Source organism: Phaseolus vulgaris, chromosome 1, assembly GCF_051622355.1.
Source record: "Phaseolus vulgaris cultivar YP4 chromosome 1, ASM5162235v1, whole genome shotgun sequence".
Lineage (NCBI taxonomy): Eukaryota > Viridiplantae > Streptophyta > Magnoliopsida > Fabales > Fabaceae > Phaseolus > Phaseolus vulgaris.
In genome coordinates, this window is record NC_143498.1 from 26,536,480 (window position 1) to 26,563,814 (window position 27,335).

General features: G+C 43.6%; 1 protein-coding gene across 1 annotated transcript; it reads right to left on the minus strand.

Moving 5' to 3' along the window:
* Positions 1 to 688: 688 nt before the first annotated feature.
* On the minus strand, positions 689 to 26,974 carry LOC137813799 (putative 2-isopropylmalate synthase). Its single transcript, XM_068616231.2, has 12 exons — positions 26,397 to 26,974; positions 8,143 to 8,356; positions 7,977 to 8,057; positions 7,663 to 7,755; positions 7,479 to 7,565; positions 7,234 to 7,334; positions 6,997 to 7,030; positions 6,842 to 6,916; positions 1,879 to 1,962; positions 1,645 to 1,779; positions 1,092 to 1,231; positions 689 to 999 (listed from the first exon to the last, which is right to left on the minus strand). The coding sequence occupies exons 1-12, from the start codon at positions 26,909 to 26,911 to the stop codon at positions 912 to 914; spliced, it is 1,647 nt and encodes a 548-aa protein (XP_068472332.2). The 5' UTR covers positions 26,912 to 26,974; the 3' UTR covers positions 689 to 911.
* Positions 26,975 to 27,335: the final 361 nt, after the last annotated feature.

The window sequence follows — 27,335 nt, forward strand, 5'->3', positions numbered from 1 at the left end:
TCAAATCCCAAAACTTTAGCATATAACAGATTTCAGCCACTAAAGTCTCCTCCCCCGGTAAACCATTCCCTTCTCCTATTAAAATTCTAAGTCCGTTGATCAACATTTAAATCTATTATGAACAAAATCATTATCCATGTTTATATAATTAGTTTGTAATATAAAATTTTAATTGAAATTATTCCTTGCGAGTTCAACACTCGTACTTCAAATTATTATACTTTAATTGATTGAGTACACTTCTCGAGAGAAATCAATAACAATGTCATGATTTATGTTTTAGGGAACAAATTGTTTGTATTTGGGATCAATTTGTATCTAGAATATGATATTTAGGTTTGGCTAGACCTAGAATCCTTTTAGTATCGGTATTTTTTATGAATTTTTCTCAAGTCTTTATAAAGGTTAGAACACCACAAGTGCTCATATACTCAATATATATTTTTTGTTAGTGATCAAAATAAATAAATCTTAACATAGAGAAGAAGGATTTTCAGGTTGAAATCCTAAAATAAAATTTAAAAGAACTATTTGTGTTTAAGGATATAAGAGCCTTAAAACAAATATAATGCATAAATTGAAAATAAAAAATACAAGGGCTTGATTTTCACCACAACTAGGAAATTAAACACACACAAAATGGATTAAAGCAATGGTTTTACATTTAACCCAATAGAAAGTTACCTTAAAAAGAAAAAAGTAATTAACATTTGTAATTCAAATATTTCAAAGAGACATTTATTTAGTCTGGTTTTGGCATACTTATCCCTTAATATGGAGACTTAACAAAGTACATTATGGAATACTATATTCCATTTTAAACTAAAGAAAGAAATTACAAATAGCTAATTGAATTTTTAACATGATGTCTGAACTTCTAAATTCAGATGCTAGAATACTAATAGATATAATCATTCCTTGAAATCGAGCATTTTGTTTAGTGCAGTAAGATAAGCCTCTACACTGGAAACAACAACATCTACTCCTTTTCCAATCCCACTATAAAAAGAAAAAAATTGAAATATTAGATGTGCATGTGGGGAGTTAGCAAGAAATAATATACTAAACAATCAAATTTTGATTAACAATACCTAAATGTGGGATAAACAATGTTTCCAGTAGAATTATATGAGTGCGCATTCTCTTTATGAATTACAACATGTACAGTTGCAATTGCATCAGTGCCTTCTGTGATTGTATTTAGTGAGTACTCAAGTACTTTCACAGCTTCCTGCATTAAATATTAAATATTGTAAACATTCCATTATAAAAATATATTTACTGATAAAAAAGAACTTAATTAGAATATCAATATATATTCATGTGATTGCAAGAAATGTTCTTTTTATATATAAAAACATCTTTGCATAACTTAGTTAGATACTTAAAAAAATGAAATTAGAAACATTGAACTTCCAAGAACTTCCATGTAGGATGATATAAACATAATTTACACTATCTTATACATAACTTTCTAGCCTATATAATGTTTGGGAATAGAAAAAGTTCATCAAAGTATTTGATTGCATACCAATAGATTTCAAATAGCATACTATAGAAAAGAGTAAATACTTATATGTAGTAAGAGACGTAATAAAAAGGAAAACAAATAAAAAAGTTGGAACTTGTTAAAGTCGATATTACCTTCACAATGAGATCGACAGCCTTAAACGCTGAATCCACTGGTCCTTTTCCAACGGAACAAGCAACGTGTGTGGTACCGTTAATTGTAACAAGTTCAATAGTTGTTGATGAAAAATTCATAGTTCCACAAGTCACCTACGTTGATGATAGATATTCATTATTTTTTCTTCTTTATCTGTTTTCTATTATTGTATCAAACATATATAGTTTAAAATTAATTTCATTCTAATTTACCTCCAACCCACAAAGCTTCCAAATAGGTTCTACATCACAAACTTGATCTGATACCAATGCTTTAAGGTCAACATCGGTAACTCTCTAAGAAAAAAAATATTTAAGTCACACATTAGTTCAAGATGATTCTAAAGAAAAAGAATAGAGTAAATATAATTAATATTGACCAACTTAATTATTTGATATAATATTATTAACTATATATATATATATATATATATATTATATTCACAAATGATATTACGAAGTGGACATTAAGCCTAACTCAACTCCATAAAACCAGCTCATGGGGTGAGGTTTGCACCCACTTATATATTTCTCATCTCTAGTCAATGTGAGATCTCCAACACACACCCCTCACATCGAGAGTGACAACTCGTGCGTGGGACAAGATATTATGGGTGGTCCGATAACGGCTCGATAGCAGGTGGCACGATAGGCCCAACAAACACTCGCTAGAATAGGATCGAAATTGCTCTAATACTGTATTATGAAGTGGACTTTAAGCCTAACTCAACCCCATAAAATCGGCTCATGGGGTGAGGTTTGCACCTACTTATATATTTTTCATCTCTAGTCGATGAGGACATTTCATTGTATATAAGTGTGTGCAAACCTCACCTCATGAGTCGGTTTTATGGGGTTGAGTTAGGCTTAAAGTCCACTTTGTAAGAGCTCTGGTTGCTACATCTACATTTATCTATGGGTGAAGTTATTGCTCCCTCACAAGATCTTTGTTCATTTTACCATGTTAGTTCATCAGATAATTCATCCTTTAATAGAGTTTACTCTCTCATTACACAACAAGAGAGGCAAGTTTTTGGTGATCAATCCAAGGCAATCATTGCTACTAGCAAAGGAGGTTATAAAAACAATGCTACGACCTATGACATGGGTTGTGGACATGGAAGAGGAAGCTATGGAAAAGAATATACTTCCAAATTTGCAGTTATTGTGGAAAGACAAGGCATTCAAGGCTACAAAAGATTGATTGGAAGGCTTATGTATCTCACTAATACCCGACCTGACATAACATTTTCTGTGCAACAACTTTCTCAGTTTCTTGCTAAGTCTACAATTGCTCACTATAATGCAACGATTAGAATTCTCATATATATCAAAGGGATTACAAGTCTTGGTCTATTTTTCTCTTCCACTACCTTTGTTCATCTCAAAGCCTTTTGTGATAGTGATTGGGGCACCTACAGTGGTTCAAGACAATCAGTGACTGGTTTTAGTGTGTATCTTGGGAATTCTCTCATATCTTGGAAATCAAAGAAGCCAGGAACAATATCAAAGAGTTCTTGTGAAGGTGAATACAGGACAATGGCCACTGTTACATGTGAAATTCAATGGCTAACTTATCTTCTTCAAGATTTCAAAGTTTCTTTTGAGCACCATCTCTTTTATACAGTGACAATGACTCAGCACGATACGTTGCAGCAAATCCAGTGTTTCACGAGCGTACAAAACATATAGAAATAGATTGTCATGTGGTCCAGGAAAAATTAAAGAAGGGTCTCATCCATTTGCTTCCCATTTCCATCACAAAGCAACTGGCTGATATTTATACCAAAGCTTTAAGTCCTCAATCTTTTAAGAATATTTGTTCCAAGCTGGGTCTCATCAATATTTGCTCCCCAGCTTGTGGCGAGGTATTAAAGGATACAGATACCAAAGTTATAGAAGGATCTTAATATTAATTGGGTGTCTTTTATAATTATCAGTTGTTTCTCTTTATAGAGGAGAATAATTGAATGTATTTTCTAATTATCAGTTGTTTCTCTTTATAGAGGTGAATAACATTTATTTTGTCTTTGTGTGTTGATCCGGTCGGTCATCGGTAGTTGATGACGTCAGCAGAAGATGATCACGTGGGCCACTCGTAGGGTGACGCGTGGACCGGGTGACAGAGAGATCAGGGAGCAGATCATCCAAAGAGGTGATCGGTGGTCAGTAGCCAAGTGGCCACCGACAGATCAGTCGGCAGAGAAGTCAGGGGACAGATCACCCAGAACGGTGATCGGTGGTCAGTAACCAAGCGGTCACCGACAGATCAGTTCCCAGATGAACACCTGGGGGCAGAACGCGAGAAGCAGTAGGGCACTGATCAGTCATCGAGTGCATGGTCATCGGGGTCTCATGTTACACGCAGTTAAGCTAGGAATGAGGTTCCCAGCGAAAGTGTTACGCACGGACCTCGCATGAACATATCTCATAGAATTGTGCATGAGGGTGGCATGAGGGAGCTAGCGAGCTGGTCAGTGATTGGCGACTCCCTCAACCCGTTACGTGCATGACATCGTGAAGGGGGAATCGTCAACGCCAGAGAGCAATGCTTGGTGAGTGTGCCTAGACCAGCCACACCTGGCGTTCTCCTGAGAGTATGCGATTTACCCAGATAAAAGGAATGCGCTAAGTTACTCCGCAAGGGAATAACTTAGGCACACAGAGAGAAGTGCTAGAGCCCCTCAAGTAGTGACACGTGTGTGGTTAGTTGCATGCCTCCACGTGTCATCATCTGAGAGGGGCGCGGTCCAGACAAAGGTGCACTCCGTACCCCTAAAGTTACAGACAAGCGCAGAAACACGCAGACACTCCCGTTTTACTGATTCTGGAGGTACGTTGCCACAGAAAAGCACAACAGGGTTTTGACACATGCTAGAGAGGCATAACAGAATTCTGTTAGGCGCAGATACAGGGGGAGGCATAAAAGAGAATCAGAGGGAGATTGAGAGGAGAGTTTTTTACACGCTGTTTTTACACACGTTATTTCTCTAGTGATTCTGTGATCTAACTTGAGCGTCGGAGCGCCACCGGCCGCAGAGGCGCCACTGTGTCTTTTTCAGGTTCTCAGAGAGGTTATCTGTGGAGCGGACTTGGAGGGCACGTGGTGTCAAGCTGGTGAGGAAGATCGTGACGAGGCAACGCTCTTGCGCTAAGTCAACAGGCAGGATCATGTGTTATGATTCTAGTATTTAATTATTGATTTTTTCCCTCTTTAGTTAAACTCTAGAATGAGTGTACTACTTGTATATATTCAGACCATTTGTTTTTATTTTAAGAACAAGAAAAAAGAGATATTCATTCTCATATCTTTTACCTTCCTTTTGCTCTTTTGTTCATCTTTGTTCTCTTTTATTCATTTATGTTCTATTTCATAATATGGTATCAGAGCACTGATTAGAGCTCTGGTTACTACATCTACATTTATCTATGGGTGAAGTTGTTCATCCCTCACAAGATCTTTGTTCATTTTACCATGTTATCAGATAATTCATCATTGAATAGAGTTTACTCTCTCATTACACAACAAATGAGGCAAGTTTTTGGTGATCAATCCAAGGCAATCATTGCTACTAGCAAAGGAGGTTATAAAAACAATGCTACGACCTATGGCATGGGTGGTGGATATGGAAGAGGAAGCTATGGAAAATAATATACTTCCAAAATTTGCAATTATTGTGGAAAGACAAAGCATACCATTGATACATGCTATAAAAAGCGTGGTTTTCCACCTCATTTCAAATTTAAAAATCACAACCATCATCAGAGTCATGCAGCTTTTCACAATACAAATTTTAATAATAATGAGCAGAATCATGAAGGTTCAAAGTTAGAAGTGGAGTCTCAACAAATTGGTTTTACTCCTGAGCAGTATCCAACATTGTTAGCTCTTTTACAACAGGTCAAATCCAGTGACAATGTTTCTAGTCAAGTCTTTGTTATTCCTTCCAACATGACAACACAAATTGTTAATAACTTTATTTCTTCTTTTAGCTCTTGGATTATTGATAGTGGTGCTACTGATCACATTTGTTCATCCATAACTTACTTCACTTCATATCATCAAATTGATCATATTTATGTCAAATTACCAAATGGAAATCAAGTCATTGTCAATTATTCTGGAAGTTTTTTTCTCAATCAAAATCATGTCATAAACAATGTTTTGTATATTCCTTGCTTCACTTTTAATCTTCTTTCAGTAACAAAATTGATTGATAGAATATCTTGTGTTCTTACCTTTGATTCTAATGGTTGTCACATTCAAGACAAAAACTCCTTGAAAATAATTGGTTATGCTAAGATGCAAGATAGACTTTATATACTCAGGATCCCAACTTACCAGAAATTTCAAATTAAACCTCTTGAATCTACACACATCATCAATACTGTTAATGTCAATGCTAGTGATCTAGAAACCCTTTGGCATTTTTGATTAGGTATATTTCAAATAAATGTATTGATGTTATCAAGAATAAATTTCCTTGTGTTAAATATAACAAATCTTTTGTTTGTGATGTTTGTCATTTTGCAAAGCAAAAAGGACTTTGTTTTCCTATTAGTACATCTAAATCAAAAAAATGTTTTGATTTGATTCATGTAGATGTTTGGGGACCATACTCAATACCATCAATTCATGGTCATAAATATTTCTTGACCATAGTTAATGACTATTCGAGGTACACATGGATTTTTCTTTTGAAACAAAAATCTGAAGTTGTTAATGTTTTGGAAAATTTTAGTTATTTTTGTTCAAACACAGTTTGAGACAACAATAAAAATAATAAGAAGTGATAATGGAACTGAATTTTTCATGACTAAATTTGTTGTCAGTAAAGGAATAATACATCAAACATCACGTGTCAATACTCCACAACAAAATAGTATAGTTAAAATCAAAACAAATGGTCTGAATATATACAAGTAATACACTCATTCTAGATTTAACTAAAGAGGGAAAGAATCAATAATTAAATACTAGAATCATAACACACAGACAAAATAAAGGTTATTCACCTCTATAAAGAGAAACAACTGATAATTAGAAAAGACACACAATTATTCCCCTCTATAAAGAAAAACAACTGATAATTATAAAAAACATCCAATTAATATTAGGATCCTTCTATAACTCTGATATATGTATTTAAAAGAAAAAATAAAAATAATTATTAACCTTTTTTTTCTCGGCCATTGCTTTGAAGTTTTGAAATACACTCTCAACTTCATCCTCCTTGAGTTCATAACCAAGCTGAAAAGGAAGAAAATAGGTCATGAAACAGAAAAACGATACTTTCCCTTTGAGTATATACTACACAAATAGCTGCATACCTCTTTAAGTCGGGTTTTCAAAGCATGGCGTCCACTAATAGATGTGGAAGTGTAAACGAAGGAAAAAAATAAGTTATAATTTGATTATATAAAATTTAAGATAAAAGTTAATTGATCAATTATTACTAAACTACAAATAAAAATAATAAACCATAAAAACTGATACCGCATTGAAACAAGTGTTTTATAGACAAAAGGTCAGAATATGGGATAAAAGAGTGTGAGAAAATGGCATACCTTAGCTTCCCTAGTACCATAGTAGCTTCATTGGACCTTTCATAACCAATATCTTCTGGAGAAAGTATTTCATATGTGCCTCTATGCTTTAACAATCCATCCTACAAACCAGAAATCAAAATAGAGAAAAACAACAACAATACAATATAAAAAGTTTAAGAGTAATCAAATGTATGTTTTAGGTAACAAATAGAATAGGCATTAACAAAATCAAACGCAGCAGGGTGGCATTTAAGTCCACTAACCTGATGAATTCCACTTTCATGGAGAAATGCATTATGACCTACAATAGCTTTGTGTGGCTGTAAATGCATACCCGAGCACTCTTCAACCTGTTGAAAAAATATTTATAAAATTTTTAACTTAACAAAGGTATCTTAAAGGAAGAAAATATTCCAAAAATGAATTAATAGTGTAATAATATAAAACCATCTTGCTGGTCTTCAGGATGTGCTTTGTATTAATTCCAGTATATAAACCACCTAAAACATGATCTCCCCTGCATCTTAGGGCCATCACAACCTTTAATAAAATAAAATAAAACGAGTTAAAGTATATTAAAAAGATGAAATTAAGTTACTGAGATCATTTACCAATAATAAAATTGCAAATGTGAAGGAAGTTGTTCTAGTTTGCCAACAAATCTTGCATGCAAATCTCCAAAACTTTGATAATAATTAGAAAATGGCGTAAAACTATGCTTAAATAGCATGTATTATAAAAAATAGATGAATGATACTAACCTCTTCTAATGCAGCATTACCAGCCCTTTCACCAATCCCATTAACTGTTACTTCTAATTGCCTTGCACCAGCACGTGTAGCCTGAAAGTAATTAAAACTTAGTAAAATTGATTATGAATATTTGTTATTGATTACATTAAAACAGTGTATGTGTGTACAGAAATACCTCTATTGTGTTTGCAGTAGCATGTCCAAGATCATTATGACAGTGAACCGCGATAATAGCCTTTTCAATTCCAGGGGTATTGGCTTTTATATCAGCAATCAGTTTTCCAAACTCGAATGGCATTGTTATGCCCACAGTGTCTGCTACCACCACAGTTGTTGCCCCAGCTTCGATAACATCTCCAAATATTTGATAGAGGAACTCTCTATCCGATCTACTCCCACAGAAGTAGTTGTCAAAACAGTTATTTTGCAAGAAGTCGACTGTGAAAATATTATTTTCTGTAATTGGAAATATGCCAATACAAAATGGACTAGTAGTGTAAATAGACAAACATCCTGCATATGTATATCCAATATCAACACACATCTATCTTCCTACAAGGATTGCCACTTGCCACCCAACAACAATCTGATATGTCGGGTGAGGGAAGGACAAATCTGTAAACTATGGGAACTAGGGAAGCACTAATTTGGGAAGTGAAACTGAAATAATTAATCAAATCAAAGAAATGGAGGGCAAGTACAGAAAAACATATCTATAGGGACAAGACTTCATTCACCTTTTCTTTTTGAGCCACAAGCAACAAATGAAATTCTTTTACTTGATTGACTCTACTTTATTTTTCTTTCTCCATATCAACATATTTTTCTTCCAATTCTGTAAACCTTCTTTCCATGTTATCAAATTTTGCTTTAACACTCTCCAATTGAGATACCATGACACTCCTTTCATTTAGAAGATTGTGTTTTTCATTATTCAATAAATTGCACAATTCTTTGCCTATTTTTCAATAACATGCTAATCTAAATACATAAGAGTGAGAAAATATGAAATCTAATCCTTATTTTTCCAACTTGAACCAACCAATTTTTTGCCTGTTTTCTAATTAATCATAGTCAACACAACCACTTTCAACACACTTTTTATTGTTCTGTTTTATATTTAGAGAGTATCGTACTTTTTTTTTATCAGCAAAGAATTAATTAAATTAATGGGACACTTCAAGGGTGTCCCAACCCTTATACAAGAACCACCACTCCTTCCCTCATGCTTACAAATCAAACCCAAAATTAATAATTAGCATGGTACAGAGGAGATTGCAAAACAAAGGTTTTGTTTCACTATTCCTAGTAAGGCATGAGCTTGAAAGCTTAGAAAGCCTCACAAGGATAGTAACAAAACTACACCTTCAAGTCAGCCTTAACATCTGTTCTTCTAAACTATGATATAACAGAAACCCATCTGATCCGGTCGGTCATCGGTAGTCGGTGACGTCAGCAAAGGATAGCCACGTGGACCGTTCTTAGTGGAACACGTGGGCCAGTGAAGTAGATGAGTCATTGAGAAAGTCACCCGGAGGGGGGGGGGGGGTGATCGGTCATCAGGGGACGACGGTCAGAGAGGATGCGCGATCAGCGCCTGGAAGCAGAAGGTGTGGCGCTATGGTGCACCGATCGGTCGTCTGGTGTGAGCGATCGGTCGTCTGCATTTGCTTGATAATTCACTTTTCCTTGTGGGATCGATATCCGTCATTAGGGACAAATTATTACTTCTGACAACGCGGTGCACGTGCCATAGAAAGTCGTCAAGTTTTTGGCGTCGTTGTTGGGGAACAAGTTTGATTTGTTAAGTATAGTTTCCTAAATATTGTGAATATTTGAATTGTTTTGATTTGTTTTTATTGTGTTTATTTTTTTCAGATTTTTTATTTTGTTTTTATTGTTTTATTCTTAATTTTTTTATTTACCTTTTTATTTATTTATTTATTTTCTTATTTAATTTGAATTTTCTTTTAATTGTTTATTTAATTGGAATTTATTTCTCTTTCTTTTTCAATTTAAAAAAAAAATATAAAATATAAATATTCGGTTACTGTCTATGATTTTTTATGCTAACCCTTAAATTGGAGACTACGCCAAACACCAACGGCCTAGACACTTTTCTAGCATTGTAATACCTACTACTAATAAGGCTTTGGAGATGAAGCTTGCGTTCCTCACCCTCATTAGTACTAATCAATTCACGGTGATGGATCATTAGGATCCCTGATCCTGCCTGTTGACCAGAACGCAAGAACCTTGCCTCGTCAAAGGTAGCTTCCTCTGGATCGGCTTTGCACCGTGTTAGCTTCCGTCCTTCACCTTGATTCACCTCAAGAACCTGCAAAAGACAGAACGGCGCCGATCGCGCTCTGACGCTCAAGTCAGCGACTGAACCACCAAAATACTAAGAGGAAAACTATGAACTTCAGGAACCGTGCAATATTCTCTCTCAGCGTACTCTAGTTCTCGCAAGCGTAAAAGAAGTATTCTGAAACGCGCGTACCTCAGAAGTTCGTTAGAATCTCTTATATACCTGTGCACTTTCTCTCTCCTGACGGTTACACATCTGGACACGTGGCTCGCATCCAGCTGTACACGTGTCATCATCTGGAGCATCCTCTGCTTGAGCGTCACTTCTTACTCTTCAGGCTTATTCGACTAAGTTATCCATGCAAGGAGTAACTCAGTGTATAGCTGCCTTGGAGCGCAATCTCTTCTGTGTGGCGAGTACGGGTGTCATTATACACACCTTCCCTGTGGTCTCGTCGGTCGCCATCATGATCTGCTTCACTTGCTTCATCGTGCATGCCCGGGTAAGCTGTTCCCTAACTTCAACCTCTGGCCAGCTAGGGAATGACCATATGACGACTTCATCCTCCGCTTCGAAAGCCTTGAACAAGCTTTCCTGATCTTTCGGCGATGTCCTCCTTTCGGCGATCTCTGATCACTTGGTCGTCTGGGTTCGCATCCGGCGACTACGTCACAAACCTGGTGACCGTCGGTTTAGGTATGCTAGAGATCGGGGCACGCCAACTTAGCGACTGGCGACTACACGAGCCCCCCAACTTCCTTCCCTTCTGCCAGCCAGGTGTCCCGTTCAACACGCCTATATTATAGCTTGCTGCCACGTCATCACTTCCGACTACCTGGGCGGTACACAAGCCCCCCAGTCTTAAGCGAAGACTTGTCCATCGAAAAGACTAAGAGGTCACATCACTGCCGATCTACGTGGCGCTGGCACGAAATTCCAAACGTTCGTACCCTCTGCTTTTCTGACGCTCCACCAAACCCCTTTTTCCAATCGCCCGACACGTGGCTTCATCAATGGTCATCTTCTGTTGTCGTTTGCGCTTCCGAAAACGTTTGAAAAACCCTTAAACCCTTTCATTTCCACTGTTTCATCATCTCTCTGCATTCTCAAACGCTCTAAGTTTTCTCTGCGAACCCACGACGCTCCTCAACTCTCTCAATTTCCAACTCCCTTCAACGCTCATCTGGTCATCGAAAGGTACCTCTTTTACTTCTTTTGTTGATATTTGCTGCATTTTAACCGATTCGCATCATCCATTACCTGCCTGGTGCATACGTTTTGGGTTGTTTTCTCCTTTTCTTCCCTCTCGCAACTTAGGGCTTCGTCTTTCATTACGTTCGTCACAACGAACTCCCGTTCGTTCGTTTTCCTTTCTTCGTCCTCAATCGAGTCGTTCTCTGTAACCTTTGTTCATCCTTTTTCCTTTTTCCTTTGCAGTTCCTGCGATGGCTCGCACGAAAACCACCGCGAACCCTCCTCCTCCATCGCGAAACCCTCCACCCCAAGCGCATAACCGACCACGAGCATCTGGTGCTCCTTCTACCCAGGCTGAGAGGCCTGCAACTTCTCACACCAACCTCGCTCAGGCAACTCCACCAGTCACTGGAGGAGCCTCCATCCCCACACAAGACTACAAGAAGCTCTACCCGTGGGCCACCCCAACTTTGCTGAAAGAGACCTCTTCAGTAAAATCTGCGTTGGCGGTGCTACGGTTGAAGAAAGGGGACGAACCCAACCTCTCGTTCCACAAGGAGCATGACGACAAACTAATGGTGCTGCCTTGCCCTCCCGACGTGCCAATCTGCGCGAATGACAAGGGGAACAACGGCGAGTTGTTCTGCTTCGTTTACACCACCCTATTCAAGAAGGTGAAACTCAGGTTTCCCTTCACCCGTTTTGAACGAGAGCTATTAACCGAGCTTAACATTGCCGCTGCCCAGCTCCATCCCAACAGCTGGGCATTCGTGCGGGCATTTTAAATCATGTGCGCGCACTTGGGACTACCGGCCTCGGTAGACGTCTTCCTTTTCTTGTTCGAGGCCAAGAATCCTGGAGACTGCCCCTGGGTGAGCTTAAACGGGATTGCTGGGAGATCGATCCTCTCAATCTTCCAGCAATCTTACAAAGACTGGAAAGGAAAGTTTGTCCAAGTGCGCCAAAACGATCAAGACCCCTCGCTGCTCGATGGCTTCCCCTTGTACTGGGTAAACAAGGGAAGTAAGGACTCAAAAGAAAACTTCAGAAGGCCAAGAAGTCCTGACAACATGGGCGAGTTGGACAAGGACCTCTGCCTTTTCTGGAAGAGGGTGGCTGATGCCCAGATCAACTTTCCTACTTCTTCAATAATCACCTTCGAATTCCTCGAGGACCAACTCGAGGCCCACATCGGTAAACCCCACCTCACCATCAAATTTACCAACTTAGCATTTTTCTCCGTTCTACTTTGGCATTCCGTTATTAACTTATGTGCTGTTTGTGTTACTCCTGTACAGACATGCTTGTATCTTCTGCTTCTGTTTTAATTGCTCACCTATCTCTTGCCCTGTGCAGATAACATGCTGGGAAAAGGCAAAATGGCTGAATTGAGGGCGATCGCCTGAACTCACAAACTGGTGGCGGGCTCCCAAACCGTACCAAACTCGGTAGTGGAGATCGCCGCTGCCCAGGGTAGATCGCCTCCTCAAGGCCCAGCTCCTCCAGAGACACTGCCCGCCCCTCAACGAAAAAAGCTCATCTTAAGGAAACCAAAGAGGAAAACTCCTCAAGTGGTTCAAGAAGATGAGGATGAGGATGATGAGGCGACTAAGGACGGCCTTGTCTCCAAAAGGAAAAGGGTGGCACCTTCTTCACCACCCGCTCTCCCAACACCAACACCGCCCTCTCCCCCAGCTGCAACACCGCCCTCTCCCCCAGCTCCAACACCGCCGGTCCAAGCAACACCCTTGGTCGTCGCGCTTCCTGCGGTTGAAGGCAACGAGCCCAACTTCATGGAGAACCCTCCTAGTGCCTCCACGCCGTTCGTATCTGCTGGAGAGGGTCCTCCTTCAACCGCCTCAATTGCTGAAGCCGCACCAGGTGGGGATGAAGGCGCTCACAACTCACCGATACTCATAACCGAGTCCCCCACTTCACCACCACGCCAGAAAGCCCCCCTTGCTCAACCAATTCAAGAGGGTGGTGGTGAGAGTCAGCACCAGGCTCCTTCAGCACCCCCACCAACAGCAGCTGCAAGCCTTCCCCCCTTGGTCAAAGAAGTCTGGGGGCCCTTCACAGCTAAACTCAAAATGATGCTAGAGGACCTCCCCTCAATCATAACAAAGGCTGTGAAGAGCTCGAACAAAAAGCTTCAGGACGAGATCTCAACACTCCAGGAGGAGAATCGCCTGATAAGGATTGAGGCAGAAAAACTGTCTTGCAATCTGATGATGGCAGAGATCGATCACTCAAGGGTGGAGGACGCCATGAGTGCTGAGCTGAGGGTTGCACGCAAGGAGGCCTCCGATCTACGCCAGAAACTGCACCTCCTAGCTCAAGAGAAAATCGAGCTGGAGAGTAAGCTCCGTGGCTGAGCTCGCCGAGGCTAGAGAGGAAAACAAGAAAACTATTGCAGAGCTGGCCCAGGCGCGGGACGAAGGAAAAAAGGTTGCTGAAGACCTTGCTCAAGCTCGTGGGGAAACTGAAGAACTGAAGAAACGAGCTGACGAGCTGAAATAACAAACTGAGGAGCTCAAGCAACAAACCGAAGAGCTCGAGCAAAGCTCCGCCCAAGTCCTTGCCGCCGGGTTCGACGCCGCCCTGGAGCAAGTCGCTTGCCAGTACCCCGAGCTCGACCTCTCCATGGTGTCAATATGCAACGAAGTGGTGGATGGGAAGATCGTGCCTTCTGAAGATTAACCGCTTCCCTCCATCACTTATTTCCTGAGATTTGTCTGCCTATTTCTTTTTGCACGATCTTTACTTGTAATTTTCTTTCCTTTGTATTCGAACTGGTACAGCTTTTATTATAACTTCTTCCACTTTTGCACATGGTTTCTCTGTTTACTTTGCTTTTCCTTGTAGAAACCGCTTAAACAAATTAACTTAGCGATTCTGCGGGCTCAACCGTTTACTCACTGCTTCAAACTCGAGCAAACTATCAATCTTACATCAATTCATCAACTGTTAACTCAAAGTAAAAACTTGAGCAACTCATTAACCTTCAAGCGACGACATTTAGCATAACTTGCAAACTTTAAGGCAATTAACTACTTACTAGGCAACAGGTTTTAACTTAAACTGGTATTACAATACAGTTCACCTGATCTGCCTGACAAGGTTAGCCTTTACTCCTGTCTTCGCCTGGAATTCTTCTGATCGCCCTAGGGTTCTGGCGATGTAAGATTTCTTTGCCTTCATAACTTGGCCATTGTTCCCTCATCTGGGGGGTATAGGCGCCCTTCGGATCCTTCTCCACCGCCCTGAGTTTTAGAACAATAAGCCGGATAGCGAGGTGTTCTCTTTGAACCTACCTTAGCTATCCTTGAAACTTCTTCCACCCTTCACACCATACCTGAACTCGTTCAAGACGAGAAGGATTTTATCTGGCCTGAACTCGCTCGACGGCGAGAAGGACTTTATCTTGCCTGAACTCGCTTGACGGCGAGAAGGACTTTCTCTCGCCTGCGCTCACTCAACAGCGAGGAGGACTTTCTTCTTTCTCGCCCGCTCGCTCAACGGCGAGGAGGACTTTTCTTGCCTGCACTTGCTCAAAAGCAAGGAGGACTTTTCTCTTCTTCATAACTTGATCATTGCTCCCTCATCTGGGGGTAGAGGCGCCTTTCGGATCCTTCTCTACCGCCCTGAGTTTCAGAACAATGATCTGGTCTTACTGGGTCAATATTGATGTTTCGCTTAAAGGGGAAAAAGGCATTTTCCTTCCCTTCCTGCCGTTTAAGGTCACAAACACCCCTGACCTTTCAGTTCATCTTGCCTGAACTCGCTCGACGGCGAGAAGGACTTTATCTGGTGCCTCAACTTGCTCAGGGTGTACATCTCCTCCCCCCTGGATGCACTGAGGACTTTATCTCGCCTGCACTCGCACGAGGGCGAGGAGGTCTTTATCCGGTGCCTCTACTTTGCCCAGGGATTACATCTCCTCTTCCCTGGATGCACTGAGGGCTTTTAATCTGTTCTCGCCTCAAACCGCGCGAGGGCGTTGAGGTCATTAATCATTACTGGTGCCTCCGATCGCCGAAAAACGATGAGGACTTTAAAACTTTAACTGTGCCGCCGATCGCCGAAAAGCGATGGGGACTTAAAAACTTTTAGAAAGCATGCTGCATAACTTCAAACTTGCCTTAAATCACGTACGAGTGATAAGGTCTTTTTCTAAATCTTTCGAAACAACAAGCATGCAATCTTAGAAACGTTAAACTTTGAAAACTCTTCTTTATTGGGTGGCCTCATTAAAAACCCTCCTTAGGGAAAAAAGAGTGCCCCCTTCAAACTGTTTTAATAGAAAGCTTGCAAATCTCTTCGTGCTTGTTTTTACTTACAAAGCTTTAACTGTAATATAACTTGAGGTGTGTGGCGTTCCAAGTGCGAGGAATCGCCCCTCCTTCCAACGTTTCTAAGCGGTAGGCGCCGTTCCCGAGCGCCTCGGTTATTCTTAACGGTCCTGTCCACTTAGGCGATAACTTGTTTTCCATCTCGTACTGGTGGGCCTTCCTCATCACCAGGTCGCCTTCTTTAAACTGCCTCGGCATCACCTTCGAGTTATATCTTCGTTCAATCCTCCTTTTCACTGCCTCGGCTTTTACTCTCGCCTCCTCCCTGACCTCATTCAGCAAATCCAGATTCAACCTTCTTTCTTCATTCGAGTCTTCTGCTACAAAGTTCTGGAATCTCGGCGAGCTCTCCTGGATTTCCACTGGAATCATTGCGTCGCATCCATAGACCAGGCTAAACGGGGTCTCATGGGTTCCTGACTGCTCGGTGGTGTGGTACGCCCAAACTATGCGGGGTACCTCCTCAGCCCACGATCCCTTGGCTTTCTCTAGCCTTCTCTTCAAGCCTCTTAGCAACACCCGATTGGCGGACTCTACTTGGCCATTTGTCTGAGGGTGCTCGACGGATGTAAATACTTGTTGAATTCCCACCTCTTCGCACAGCTTCTTCAACAGGTGACTTGCAAACTGAGTCCCGTTGTCTGACACCAGGCGCTTAGGCACACCAAACCGGCACACGATGTTCTTCCACAAAGCTCTCGATCTTGTGTGCGGTGATCTGGGCTACTGGTTCTGCTTCGATCCAGTTGGTGAAATATTCAATTGCCACCACCAAGTACTTCATCTGCCTGATCGCCAATGGGAAAGGTCCCAGAATGTCGATTCCCCACGTATGAAACGGCCAAGGGCTGTAAATCGACTTTAACTCTTCTGGAGGCGCTTTGTGCCAATCGGCGTGCTGCTGACATTGCTTGCAACACTGTGCATACTTCTTGCAGTCCTCCCTCATTGTTGGCCAGTAGTAACCTGCACGGAGGGTTCTTGCAGCTAGAGCTCGACCCCCGACGTGACTTCCACATATCCCTTCATGGAGCTCGGCCATGATTCTTGTACATTTTTCTCCGTGCACACATTCCAGGAGTGGGTGTGTGAACCCAAATCTATACAACTCGCCATCAATCATTGTGAACTTGCTGGAGTTCTTCTTTATCTTCCTAGCCTCCGTCGGATCCAGCGGGAGAAGGCCATTTGCCAGGCATCGCTGGTACTGTGTTATCCACGTGTCTGGCTCATGCGTAGCGCAGACCTGCGTCATGTTCACCCTCTCCCCCCAACATGCTCTTATTCTCGACGATCTTAAGGTTTCCTGAGTCAAAGACCTGTGACTCCTCGCCGCTTTCTCCGTCGACATGCTTATTTGATGAACCAGGTGGTCTGCCACAAATGCTCTAGGCGTCTTCAGAGTTTCTTGGATCACCGTCCTCTGCCTACCCCCCTTGCCCGAACTGGCAAGCTTAGCTAGCAAGTCTGCTCGGGCATTCTGCTCTCTAGGCACATGCACCACTTCAAACGAGACAAAGGAACTCTTCAACTCCTGCACATACTCCAAGTAAGCCGCCATTTGTGGATTCTTGGCCTGGAACTCGCCTGTTACTTGTCCCATGACCAACAGCGAGTCACTCTTAGCCATCAGCACCCTAGCCCCATCTCCTTGGCCAGCAAGATTCCGACGATCAGCGCCTCATATTCTGCTTGATTGTTGCTGGCTTTGAAGGCAAACCTTAGGGACTGTTCAATCAGCACACCGTTGGGCCCTTCCATGATGACTCCAGCACCGCTACCCTGCTGGTTCGACGATTCGTCCATCAAGAGCACCCAACGAAAATCATCCCCCTCAACTCGTGCTGCTTCTGACGAGAGCTCGACCACAAAATCGGCGAAAATCTGCCCCTTGATCGGACCTCGGGGCTCATACTTGATGTCGAACTCCGACAGCTCCACCGCCCATTTCACCATCCTCCCAGCTACATCAGGCTTCTTCAGAACTTTATGGATAGGCAAGTCGGTCATCACCAGTATTGTAAAACTGTGAAAATAGTGGCGCAACGTCCTCGCCGAAAATACCACAACCAGTGCAGCTTTCTCCAAGGCCTGATACCTCACCTTTGGGCCTTGCAACACCTTGCTGACGAAATAAATAGGCTTCTGAGCCTGGTCTTGGTCTTGGGTGAGCACCGCACTCACCGCCCTCTCAGTCACAGCAAAATACAACCTGAGAGGGGTTCCCACCAACGGTTTGCACAAAACCGGCGGGCTTGCCAGGTACTCTTTAAGCTTGACGAAGGCCTCTTCACACTCCTTCGTCCAGGCAAACTTATTGTTTCGCCTTAAACACTGGAAGTACGGATGGCCTTTCTCTCCGCTAGCCGATACGAAACGAGACAGGGCGGCCATCCGACCTGTAAGTTGCTGCACCTCCTTCACGGTAGTCGGGCTCCTCATCGCCAAGATGGCAGCACACTTATCAGGATTTGCCTCTATTCCTCTTTCAGTTAAGAGGAATCCCAAGAACTTCCCTGCCTCCACGCCAAAAATGCACTTCTCGAGGTTCAGCTTTAACCTAAACTTGGCAATAGTGGTGAACAACTCCTCCAGGTCCGCAACGTGCTTGCTCTTTTCTGGCGAGGTCACGACCATATCATCCACGTACGCTTGCACATTCCTTCCCAGCATTGGTGCAAGTACCCTATCCATCAATCTTTGGTACGTGGCCCCCGCGTTCTTCAGCCCGAAGGGCATCACCTTGTAGCAGTAGCACGATCTCTCGGTCATGAAGGCGGTCTTTTCTTCATCCATGGGATGCATCTTTATCTGGTTGTACCCCGAGAAGGCGTCCAGGAAACTCAGCAACTTGCACCCTGCAGCACTGTCGACCAGGGCGTCTATGCTTGGCAAAGGATACGAATCCTTTGGGCAAGCCTTGTTCAGGTCAGTGAAGTCGACGCACATGCGCCACTTCCCATTGCTTTTCTTCTCCAGCACGACATTAGCCAACCACTCAGGGTACTGGACTTCCCTGATATGGCCTGCGGCGAGGAGCTTCTGTGTTTCATCCCTGATCGCCTGCCTTCTCTCCTCGTTAAACTTCCTTCTTCTCTGTCGCACTGGTCTGACCTGGTTGTCCATTGCTAGATGGTGGCACAAGAAGTCGGGGTCGATTCCCGACATGTCTGAAGCACACCATGCAAAAGCATCCAGATGCCGCTCTATCACCTTGGCGATCTGGTCCTGGAGCTCAGCCTCCAAGGATCTTCCCAACTTGAAGACCTTTCCCCCGATCTCGCTTTCGAGCCACTCCTCGACGGGTTTGGGTCTAGCTTCCCTGGCGATCACCGCTCTGGCGATTCCCAGTTCCCTCGCTTCCTCTGGGCGGTTCCTCACCTCTTCTTCCCGATCGGCGTTCTCTCCCTCAGCCTCAGCATCCAGCATGGTGACATCGCCTCCAGCGGCCACCTCCATCGCCGCATCAACAACTCGCCATTCTGTTGGCTTGGGCTTCACACCGGGAGGAGGCGTCGTTGTGATGTAACTTACTGACCTCTTATTCTTGAGGCTATTCTCATAGCATTTCTTCGCTTCCTTCTGGTCAGATTTGATGGTAATCACCACCCCCTCCATCGACAGCAACTTCACCTTCATGTGCCTGGTTGAGGGCACAGCTCCTATTCTGTTGAGTGTTGGTCTTCCCAACAGAATGTTATATGCTGAGGGAGCATTCACGACGAGGTACTTGATTTTCTCCGTCCTCGAGTCCGCCTCATCCGTGAATGTAGTTCTTAACTCGATGTACCCCCTGACCTCCACCTGATCGCTAGCAAACCCATACAAGCACCCTCCATAGGGCCTCAACTGGTCAAGGGGCAATTGCAGCTATGTGAAAGTCGGTCAGAACATCACATCTGCCGAGCTTCCTTGGTCCACCAGTACCCGGTGGACCTTCCTTCCCGCCGTGACAAGCGAGATAACTATGGGATCGTTGTCATGAGGCACAACGTCCCTGAGATCTTCTCTTGTGAACGTAATGTCCACGTCTGGCGAGTGATCCTCGAACATGTCCACCGTCATCACAGACCTTGCATATTTCTTCCTCTGTGACGCGGTGCATCCACCACCCGAAAAACCCCCAGCGATGGTGTGGATCTCTCCATGAGTGGGCATCTCGTGCTACTGAGCCTCACCACCCGCCGGCTGGGAGCTCGACGCGCCCCCCGTCCTCCTGTCCAGCAGGTAATCATTCAGGAAACCGCTCTTGACCAGGTCGTCGAGCTAGTATCCCAATGCCAAACATGAATCGACGGTGTGACCAAAACTCTGGTGGAATTCGCACCAGGCGTCTGGTTTTGGTCCTAACACCTTGTCGCCCACTTTCTCGGGTGCCTTGAACCTGGCTGCTATATTGGGGATGGCGATCAGGTCTGCCAATTCCATGACAAACTTATGTTTTGGCGGGCGATTGTACTCCCTGGGGCGCCCTGGGCCCCTGCCCTTGTTTTTCCTTGGATCATAAGGATGGCGGGTCCTTTGATCCCTCTTGGCCGCCGCTGTCTCCAGCACCCTCTATGGCTGGATCCTGGTCTGGGCACGTGGCCTAGCAGGGGCCACGCTCCCTCTCTTCTCGGCGACTTCACTTTCGTCGGCGATGTGGGCCACCGCAAGTCGCCTAACCTCAGCGAACGTGGCGGGGTGAGCCCTGATCAGCGCCTCACAGAAAGGTCCCGACAGCACGCCCTTTTTGAAGGCGTCTACCAGCTTCTCCTCGTCCTTGGCTGGCGAGCGGACCATCTGCGCTCCAAAGCGATTCAAGTAGTCCCTGAGGGACTCTCCCTGGTATTGCCTTATGTCGAACAGGTCGTGATCCGATCGGTCATCGGTAGTCGATGACGTCAGCATCAGAGAACCACGTGGACCACTCGCAGGGTGACACGTGGACCAGGTGGCAGAGAGGTAAGGGGACGATCGCCAAGAGAGGTGATCGGTGGTCAGTAACCAAGTTACCACCGACAGATCAGGCGGCAGAGAGGTCGGGGGATAGATCACCCAGAATGGTGATCGGTGGTCAGTAACCAAGTTACCACCGACAGATCAGGCGGCAGAGAGGTCGGGGGATAGATCACCCAGAATGGTGATCGGTGGTCAGTAGCCAAGTGACCACCAGCAGACCAGTTCCCAGACTCGCGCCTGGAGGCAGAGCGCGAGTAGCGAATAAACACTGATCAGTGATCGGGGTATTGTCATCGGGGTCTCGTGTTACACGCAGTTAAACTGGGACTAAGGTTCCCAGCGAGAGCGTTACGCATGGACCTCGCATGAGCACACCTCAAGGAATCATGCACGAGAGTGGCCTGAGGGAACTAGTAAGCCAGTCGGTGATTGGTGATTCCCTCAACCCATTACGTGCGTGTCATCCTGAAGGGTAAGTCGCCTACGCAGAGAGTAACGTTTGGTGAGTGCGCCTAGACCAGCCACACCCGACGCTCTCCTAAGAGTATGCAATTTACCCAGATAAGAGAAGCATCCTAAGTTACTCCGCAAGGGCGTAACCTAGGCAGACAAAGAGAGGCGCTAGAGCCCTTCCAGTAAGTGACACGTGTGTGGTTAGATGTGAGTTGCAGGCCTCCACGTGTCACCATCTGAGAGGGGCGCGGTCCAGACAAAAGAGCACTCCGTACCGCTAAAGGTACAGACAGGTGCAGCCAAGCGCAGACATGCGCAGACTCTCACGCTCCCCATTGCTGATTCTGAAGGTACGCTTTCTCTGAAAAGCATGACAGGGTTCTGACACATGCCAGAAAAGCATAACAGAATTCTGTCATGCCCAGAAGCAGGGAAAGGGAGATAAGATAGAGAATCAGAGTGAGAGTGAGGAGGGAGAAAAAAGATAGAGAGAAAAACAGAGTGCAAGTTTTTCTGATACACACGCATTTTTACTAAGTTTCCAGTTTCTGGTGGTTCTGTGGAACTAACTTGATCGTCGGAGTGCAAACGGCCGCTAGAGGCGCCGTCTGTGTATTTTGCAGGTCACATTTCGAAGACATCTGAGAGAGAGAGTTCAGAAGGTGATTCTTCAGGAGACACAGTCGCGAAGACAGGGCAGAAAAGTGTTACGAAGCGATTCACCCACGTTCAAGTTGCCGGCAGGATCAGGTCGTAAGACACCCTAGGTGGCGCTTTGTTCACAATGTACTACTCGACGAAAATCTTCGAAAACTGCTGGAAATTGGTTATGTGACCTGTAGGCAGGCTCACAAACCATTCCAGCGCTGTTCCCTGGAGCGTGCTCACAAACATTTTGCAATACAGAGCATCCGAGCCTCCTGACAGCATCATCTGCGTGTGGAACGTGGTGAGATGTGCCTCAGGATCCTCCACGCCGGTGAAAGTAGCCTTCACGGGTACCACGCTCGCAGGGATAGGCGTGTCTGTGATCGCCTAAGCAAATGGCATAGGGAAAACGCGAGGTGGCGACGACGGTGCGACCTCTTCAGCGACTGGGCGGCCTCTCTGCTCCTGAAGAGCTTGGCGCAACTCCTCAGTAACTTTGCTGAGCTCTTCATTCCTGGCCTGAGAGGCAACTAGGTCCTCATGCATCTTTGCCTGCTCTACGCGCGAGGCCTCCACGTTTGCCTGTAGTGCACGCATGATCTCCATCATCTGCGCCATGGTCATGGCGCCTTTAGCAGCAACTGGCACAACTGGACTTGAACGGTTGCTTCTCATCTTTCTCATGAAAACTCAGCAAACCAAAGTTCGACGAACAAAATCTCCTTTAGCAACGATCGATCCAACGAACAACCGGCTAGAAGTCCCCAAACTCCCTAAGGCCTTCGCAAACACAACTACAACAGCACGCCGATAGATTCGGACGTCGAAACCTTCACAGAAACTTGCAACTTCACCTCAGATCCTCCACTTCTTCAACAAGCCCTCGATTCCCTAACCAGAAACGCAATCAAACAGAAACACACCGAACGCCCGATTGAACACCGCGCGAACGGCAAGAAACTCCAAGAAAAACTATCGAAAGCTTGAACGAACGGTGGAAAACCTCACACTACCGATTAAAACCCAAACGAACGGCAGAAACCTCGATTTCACCGAACAAAACTTGAACGAACGGTGGGAAACTCGAACTCACCGAACAAAAGCGTGAATGAACGGCGGAAAATGGTTGCACCAGCACACATCCACACAGAAACTGTAGAAACTCCAAGAACTCACGCTGTGGATAGGGACAGGTTTTACACGGCCCCACGGTGGGCGCCTGATGATCCTGCCTGTTGACCAGAACGCAAGAACCTTGCCTCGTCAAAGATAGCTTCCTCTGGATCGGCTTTGCACCGTGTTAGCTTCCGTCCTTCACCTTGATTCACCTCAAGAACCTGCAAAAGACAGAACGGTGCCGCTGCGGCCGATCGCGCTCCGACGCTCAAGTCAGCGACTGAACCACCAAAATACTAAGAGGAAAACTAAGAACTTCAGGAACCGTGCAATATTCTCTCTCAGCGTACTCTAGTTCTCGCAAGCATAAAAGAAGTATTCTAAAACACGCGTACCTCAAAAGTTCGTTAGAATCTCTTATATACCTGTGCACTTTCTCTCTCCTGACGGTTACACATCTGGACACGTGGCTCGCATCCAGCTGTACACGTGTCATCATCTGGAGCATCCTCTGCTTGAGCGTCACTTCTTACTCTTCAGGCTTATTCGACTAAGTTATCCATGCAAGGAGTAACTCGGTGTATAGCTGCCTTGGAGCGCGATCTCTTCTGTGTGGCGAGTATGGGTGTCATCATACACACCTTCCCTGTGGTCTCGCCGGTCGCCATCATGATCTGCTTCACTTGCTTCATCGTGCATGCCCGGGTAAGTTGTTCCCTAACTTCAACCTCTGGCCAGTTAGGGAATGACCATCTGACGACTTCATCATCCGCTTTGAAAGCCTTGAACAAGCTTTCCTAATCTTTCGGCGATGTCCTCCTTTCGGCGATCTCTGATCACTTGGTCGTCTGGGTTCGCATCCGGCGACTACGTCACAAACCTAGTGACCGCCGGTTTAGGTATGCTAGAGATCGGGGCACGCCAATTTAGCGACTGGCGACTACACGAGCCCCCCGACTTCCTTCCCTTCTGCCGGCCAGGTGTCCCGTTCAACACGCCTATATTATAGCTTGCTGCCACGTCATCACTTCCGACTACCTGGGCGGTACAATCCCCATACACACATGACTATGTTTTATGAATTGGTGGGAACTATGTGTTTTCAATCAGGTGATCTTGAGAGTGTGTATATGTGTTTGTTTCCATTTTCTTTGACAGGAAAAACAAAGGAGTGGCTTAAATCACATCCTCAAAATAAAATTATGACCCAGCAGATTGAGCAACTAACCGCACAGATGGCCAAACTACCTCAAAAGTTGCATGCGGTTGACTCATAAAAGTCATAATATACCTATCATGTGTGATTTTTGTGGAAGTGATCATCCTAATGGTCACTGTTCTTATCAAACAACTCACCTAAAGCCAAGGTAAATTATATGGACAATCAAGGAAGGAAAGGTGGTTTTTCCAACAATTATTCTCAAGGTTGGAAAAATAATTGAAATCAAAATTTTGGGTGGAAACAAGACTATAGTTGATCCAACAAGCAAGGGCCTTTCCAATAGTAGCAACAATCTAATTATCCTTCCATACGTGAGGATGAGTAAAGTTGAAGATGCTTTATCAAAGATTGTAAGCTCGCAGGAAAATAACATAGCCACAATTAGGAGTATGGAGATCTATATGAGACAGATGGTCAAACAAATTGCACAAATTGCAGAAGGACAAATTGACCAATTCTCAGCCAACACCACAACCAACCCTAAGGAGCATTGTAATAAAATCACTACTAAGTGATAAGAGAATAAGAGAGGGACATAGTGAGATGGTGAAGTTTAAGGAAGAAAAAGGAGAAAATAGAAAAGAGGGAGGAAAATATGAATTTGAAGAGAGGAGAATTTCAAAATAATTATTCCATTCTCTTATGTCTGTTAAAAAAGAAAAGAAAAGATTTTTTTTCCTGATAAATTGCTTCCAAAAAATTATATTGCAGGATGGTCGAGAAAAAAACATTCTTTAAAGGAATTAGAAGGAAGATGTGTTGCTTTGAAGAAACGAATGGAGAGCCGAAACCTAGAAGTAGTTCTTTGAAGCTGAAAAACTTGCCAAAGAAATTCAAGGATCCAGGGAGTTTTAATATTCCTGTGTCAATAAATGATTTATTTGTTGATAATGCCTTATTGGATTTAGGGTCAATTATAAATTTGACGCCATTAACCATGTTAAGACAGATGGGTGACTTGGAGGTTAAACCCACCAAGATATAGTTACAATTGGCTAAAAGAACTGTGAAACATCCTTATGGTGTGGCAGAAGATGTCCTTATGAAGGTAGAAAAATTCATGTTCCCCATGAATTTTGTTATCTTAGACATGAAAGAAGACGAGGAGGTCCCTTTGATTCTCGACAGACCTTTTATGAAGACTGCTAAAGTCATAGTGGATGTGGATAAAGGAGAACTTATAGTAAGGTCTGAGGATGATGAGGTAAGATTTAATCTTTTTGATGATGTAAATAACTGTATTGTAGATAAGGATGGGAGACAAGAGAAAAATTCAAAAGATGCTGAACAAATGGAGGGTTGAAAGCTAAAGGAGAAAGTTCCACCTCAGGAAACGCTAAGGACAAAAGAAGATCAAGACAATCAAAGGAAGCCAATGAAAGAAGAGGAGTATCGACCAAGACAACCTATCATGCTCAACGCGGGTAGGGGGAAAGGAATGAAGACGAAGAAATTGTGGGTCATTAAGAAATTAAAGCTGGATGGAATAATTGAAGTGGAAGAGCCGTATTCAAGGAAAATGAAAGTGATAAAAAAGCACAGGCCAAGCGGAACAATTATCGCCCTTGATAAAAACTATCGTCAAGCTATATGACATTAAATAAAGTGCTTACTAGGAGGCAACCTAATCCACTTTTTTTATGTTGTTTTGTTACCTTTGTTGATTTTATTTTTCAAAATCATGTTTTCTTGCAGGAAGTCTCGCCCAAGCGAGTTAAATCTCACTCAAGCGAGAAAGTTATGAAAAAAGGGGTGCTCTCGGGAGTTATCTCGCTCAAGCGAGTTTTACGACGAAAATGGTGTTCAACATTTGAACGATTTGATCGACTACTACGATTACAACCTCGTCCACGCCAATTTTATTTTTTTTGTTCATTTGTTCTCTCTTTTTATTGTTGTTTCCATGACCACGACCTTCGCGTCAATGCCCTTTTCCTCGGTTATGTTGCACGTATATCACCTTGTCTTCCTTGACGGTCATCTTTGTTTGTAGGGCTTTTCCGAAAACTAATAATTATTTACCATTTAAATTTCTAAATAATATGACGGTTTTTAGTGTAATGTTAAGAAAAATAAGGTTATCTGCGTGTAGAAGAAAACTTGGGTTTTCTATTATAGTTTTGAGATATCTTGGTATTGGGAGAAAGTAGTTTGATTATAAATGTATGTAAGAGGAAAGAGAAGAGAGGAACCTGGCTGCATCCTCAGCACCGAACTCAATGTCACGACAACCCAAACTGCGAGCGAAAGCGACCATTGTGCGAGCTATTTGAAGAACCTCTTCTTTAGTCTTTCGAAGCTTGTACTCCATGTGAATGGGGCTGGTGGCGATGAAGGGCAAAAGCCTCGGCCTCTTCGCCTCCTTCACAGCCTCCCATGCAGTCCTAATGTCCTTCTCATTGCACCTGCACATCGCAACAATCACCGGAACGTACCCATCATCCTCGCACTTCCTCCCAACTTCCTGCGCTATCATCTTCACGCCATTGAAGTCCTCCTGTGATGCACAAGGGAATCCAGCCTCGATCACGTCCACGCCCAGCTTCACCAGCTGCCGCGCGATCCGCAGCTTCTGCTCGGCGGTCATGGCGGCGCCGGGGGCCTGCTCGCCGTCGCGGAGGGTGGTGTCCAAAATGCGGACGTAGGAAGGGTCCGGAATGTGGCCCGGGATATACTCGGGGCGGGAACGAGAGCGAGAGCCGTTCATTGATGCAATTTGATTCAGAGGAAAGGAGCTTTGGAGTGAGGAAGAAGAAAATGTTTGTATTCTCATTTATAATAGTAAGTATTTTTTATGTTTTTTATTAATGTTTTTCTAAAATACTTTTCAGCTCTTATCAATGCAATCAACGTTTTAAGAAAAATAGTAATAAAAATTAACACGTGCAAAATTAAAAGTCAGAATTGTGTGGTGCTGCAAACTGCAATAAGCACCCTCGTGATCCGTGCGCCAATATTATATTTGAGAAGTGATATATTTCAAATTTGCTAGATTTACGATCTTATCCTTTTCCTAAAATTTACACTTTGACAAAAATAACCATATGATAAAATTACAAATTATATATTAGAAGTTAGAACAGGATATTAAAGTATTGTTACTGTACTATATTACAACAAAACATAACCAC

Excerpts from the sequence above, each read along its gene's own strand:
- LOC137813799 (XM_068616231.2), bottom strand. The coding sequence starts at position 26,911 with ATGAACGGCTCTCGCTCTCGTTCCCGCCCCGAGTATATCCCGGGCCAC. Across the intron at positions 8,357-26,396 it reads GGTGCTGAGGATGCAGCCAG|ATCGGATAGAGAGTTCCTCT; the intron begins GTTCCTCTCTTC and ends CTGTGGGAGTAG. Across the intron at positions 1,963-6,841 it reads CAATGGCCGAGAAAAAAAAG|AGAGTTACCGATGTTGACCT; the intron begins GTTAATAATTAT and ends TTTTTTTCTTAG.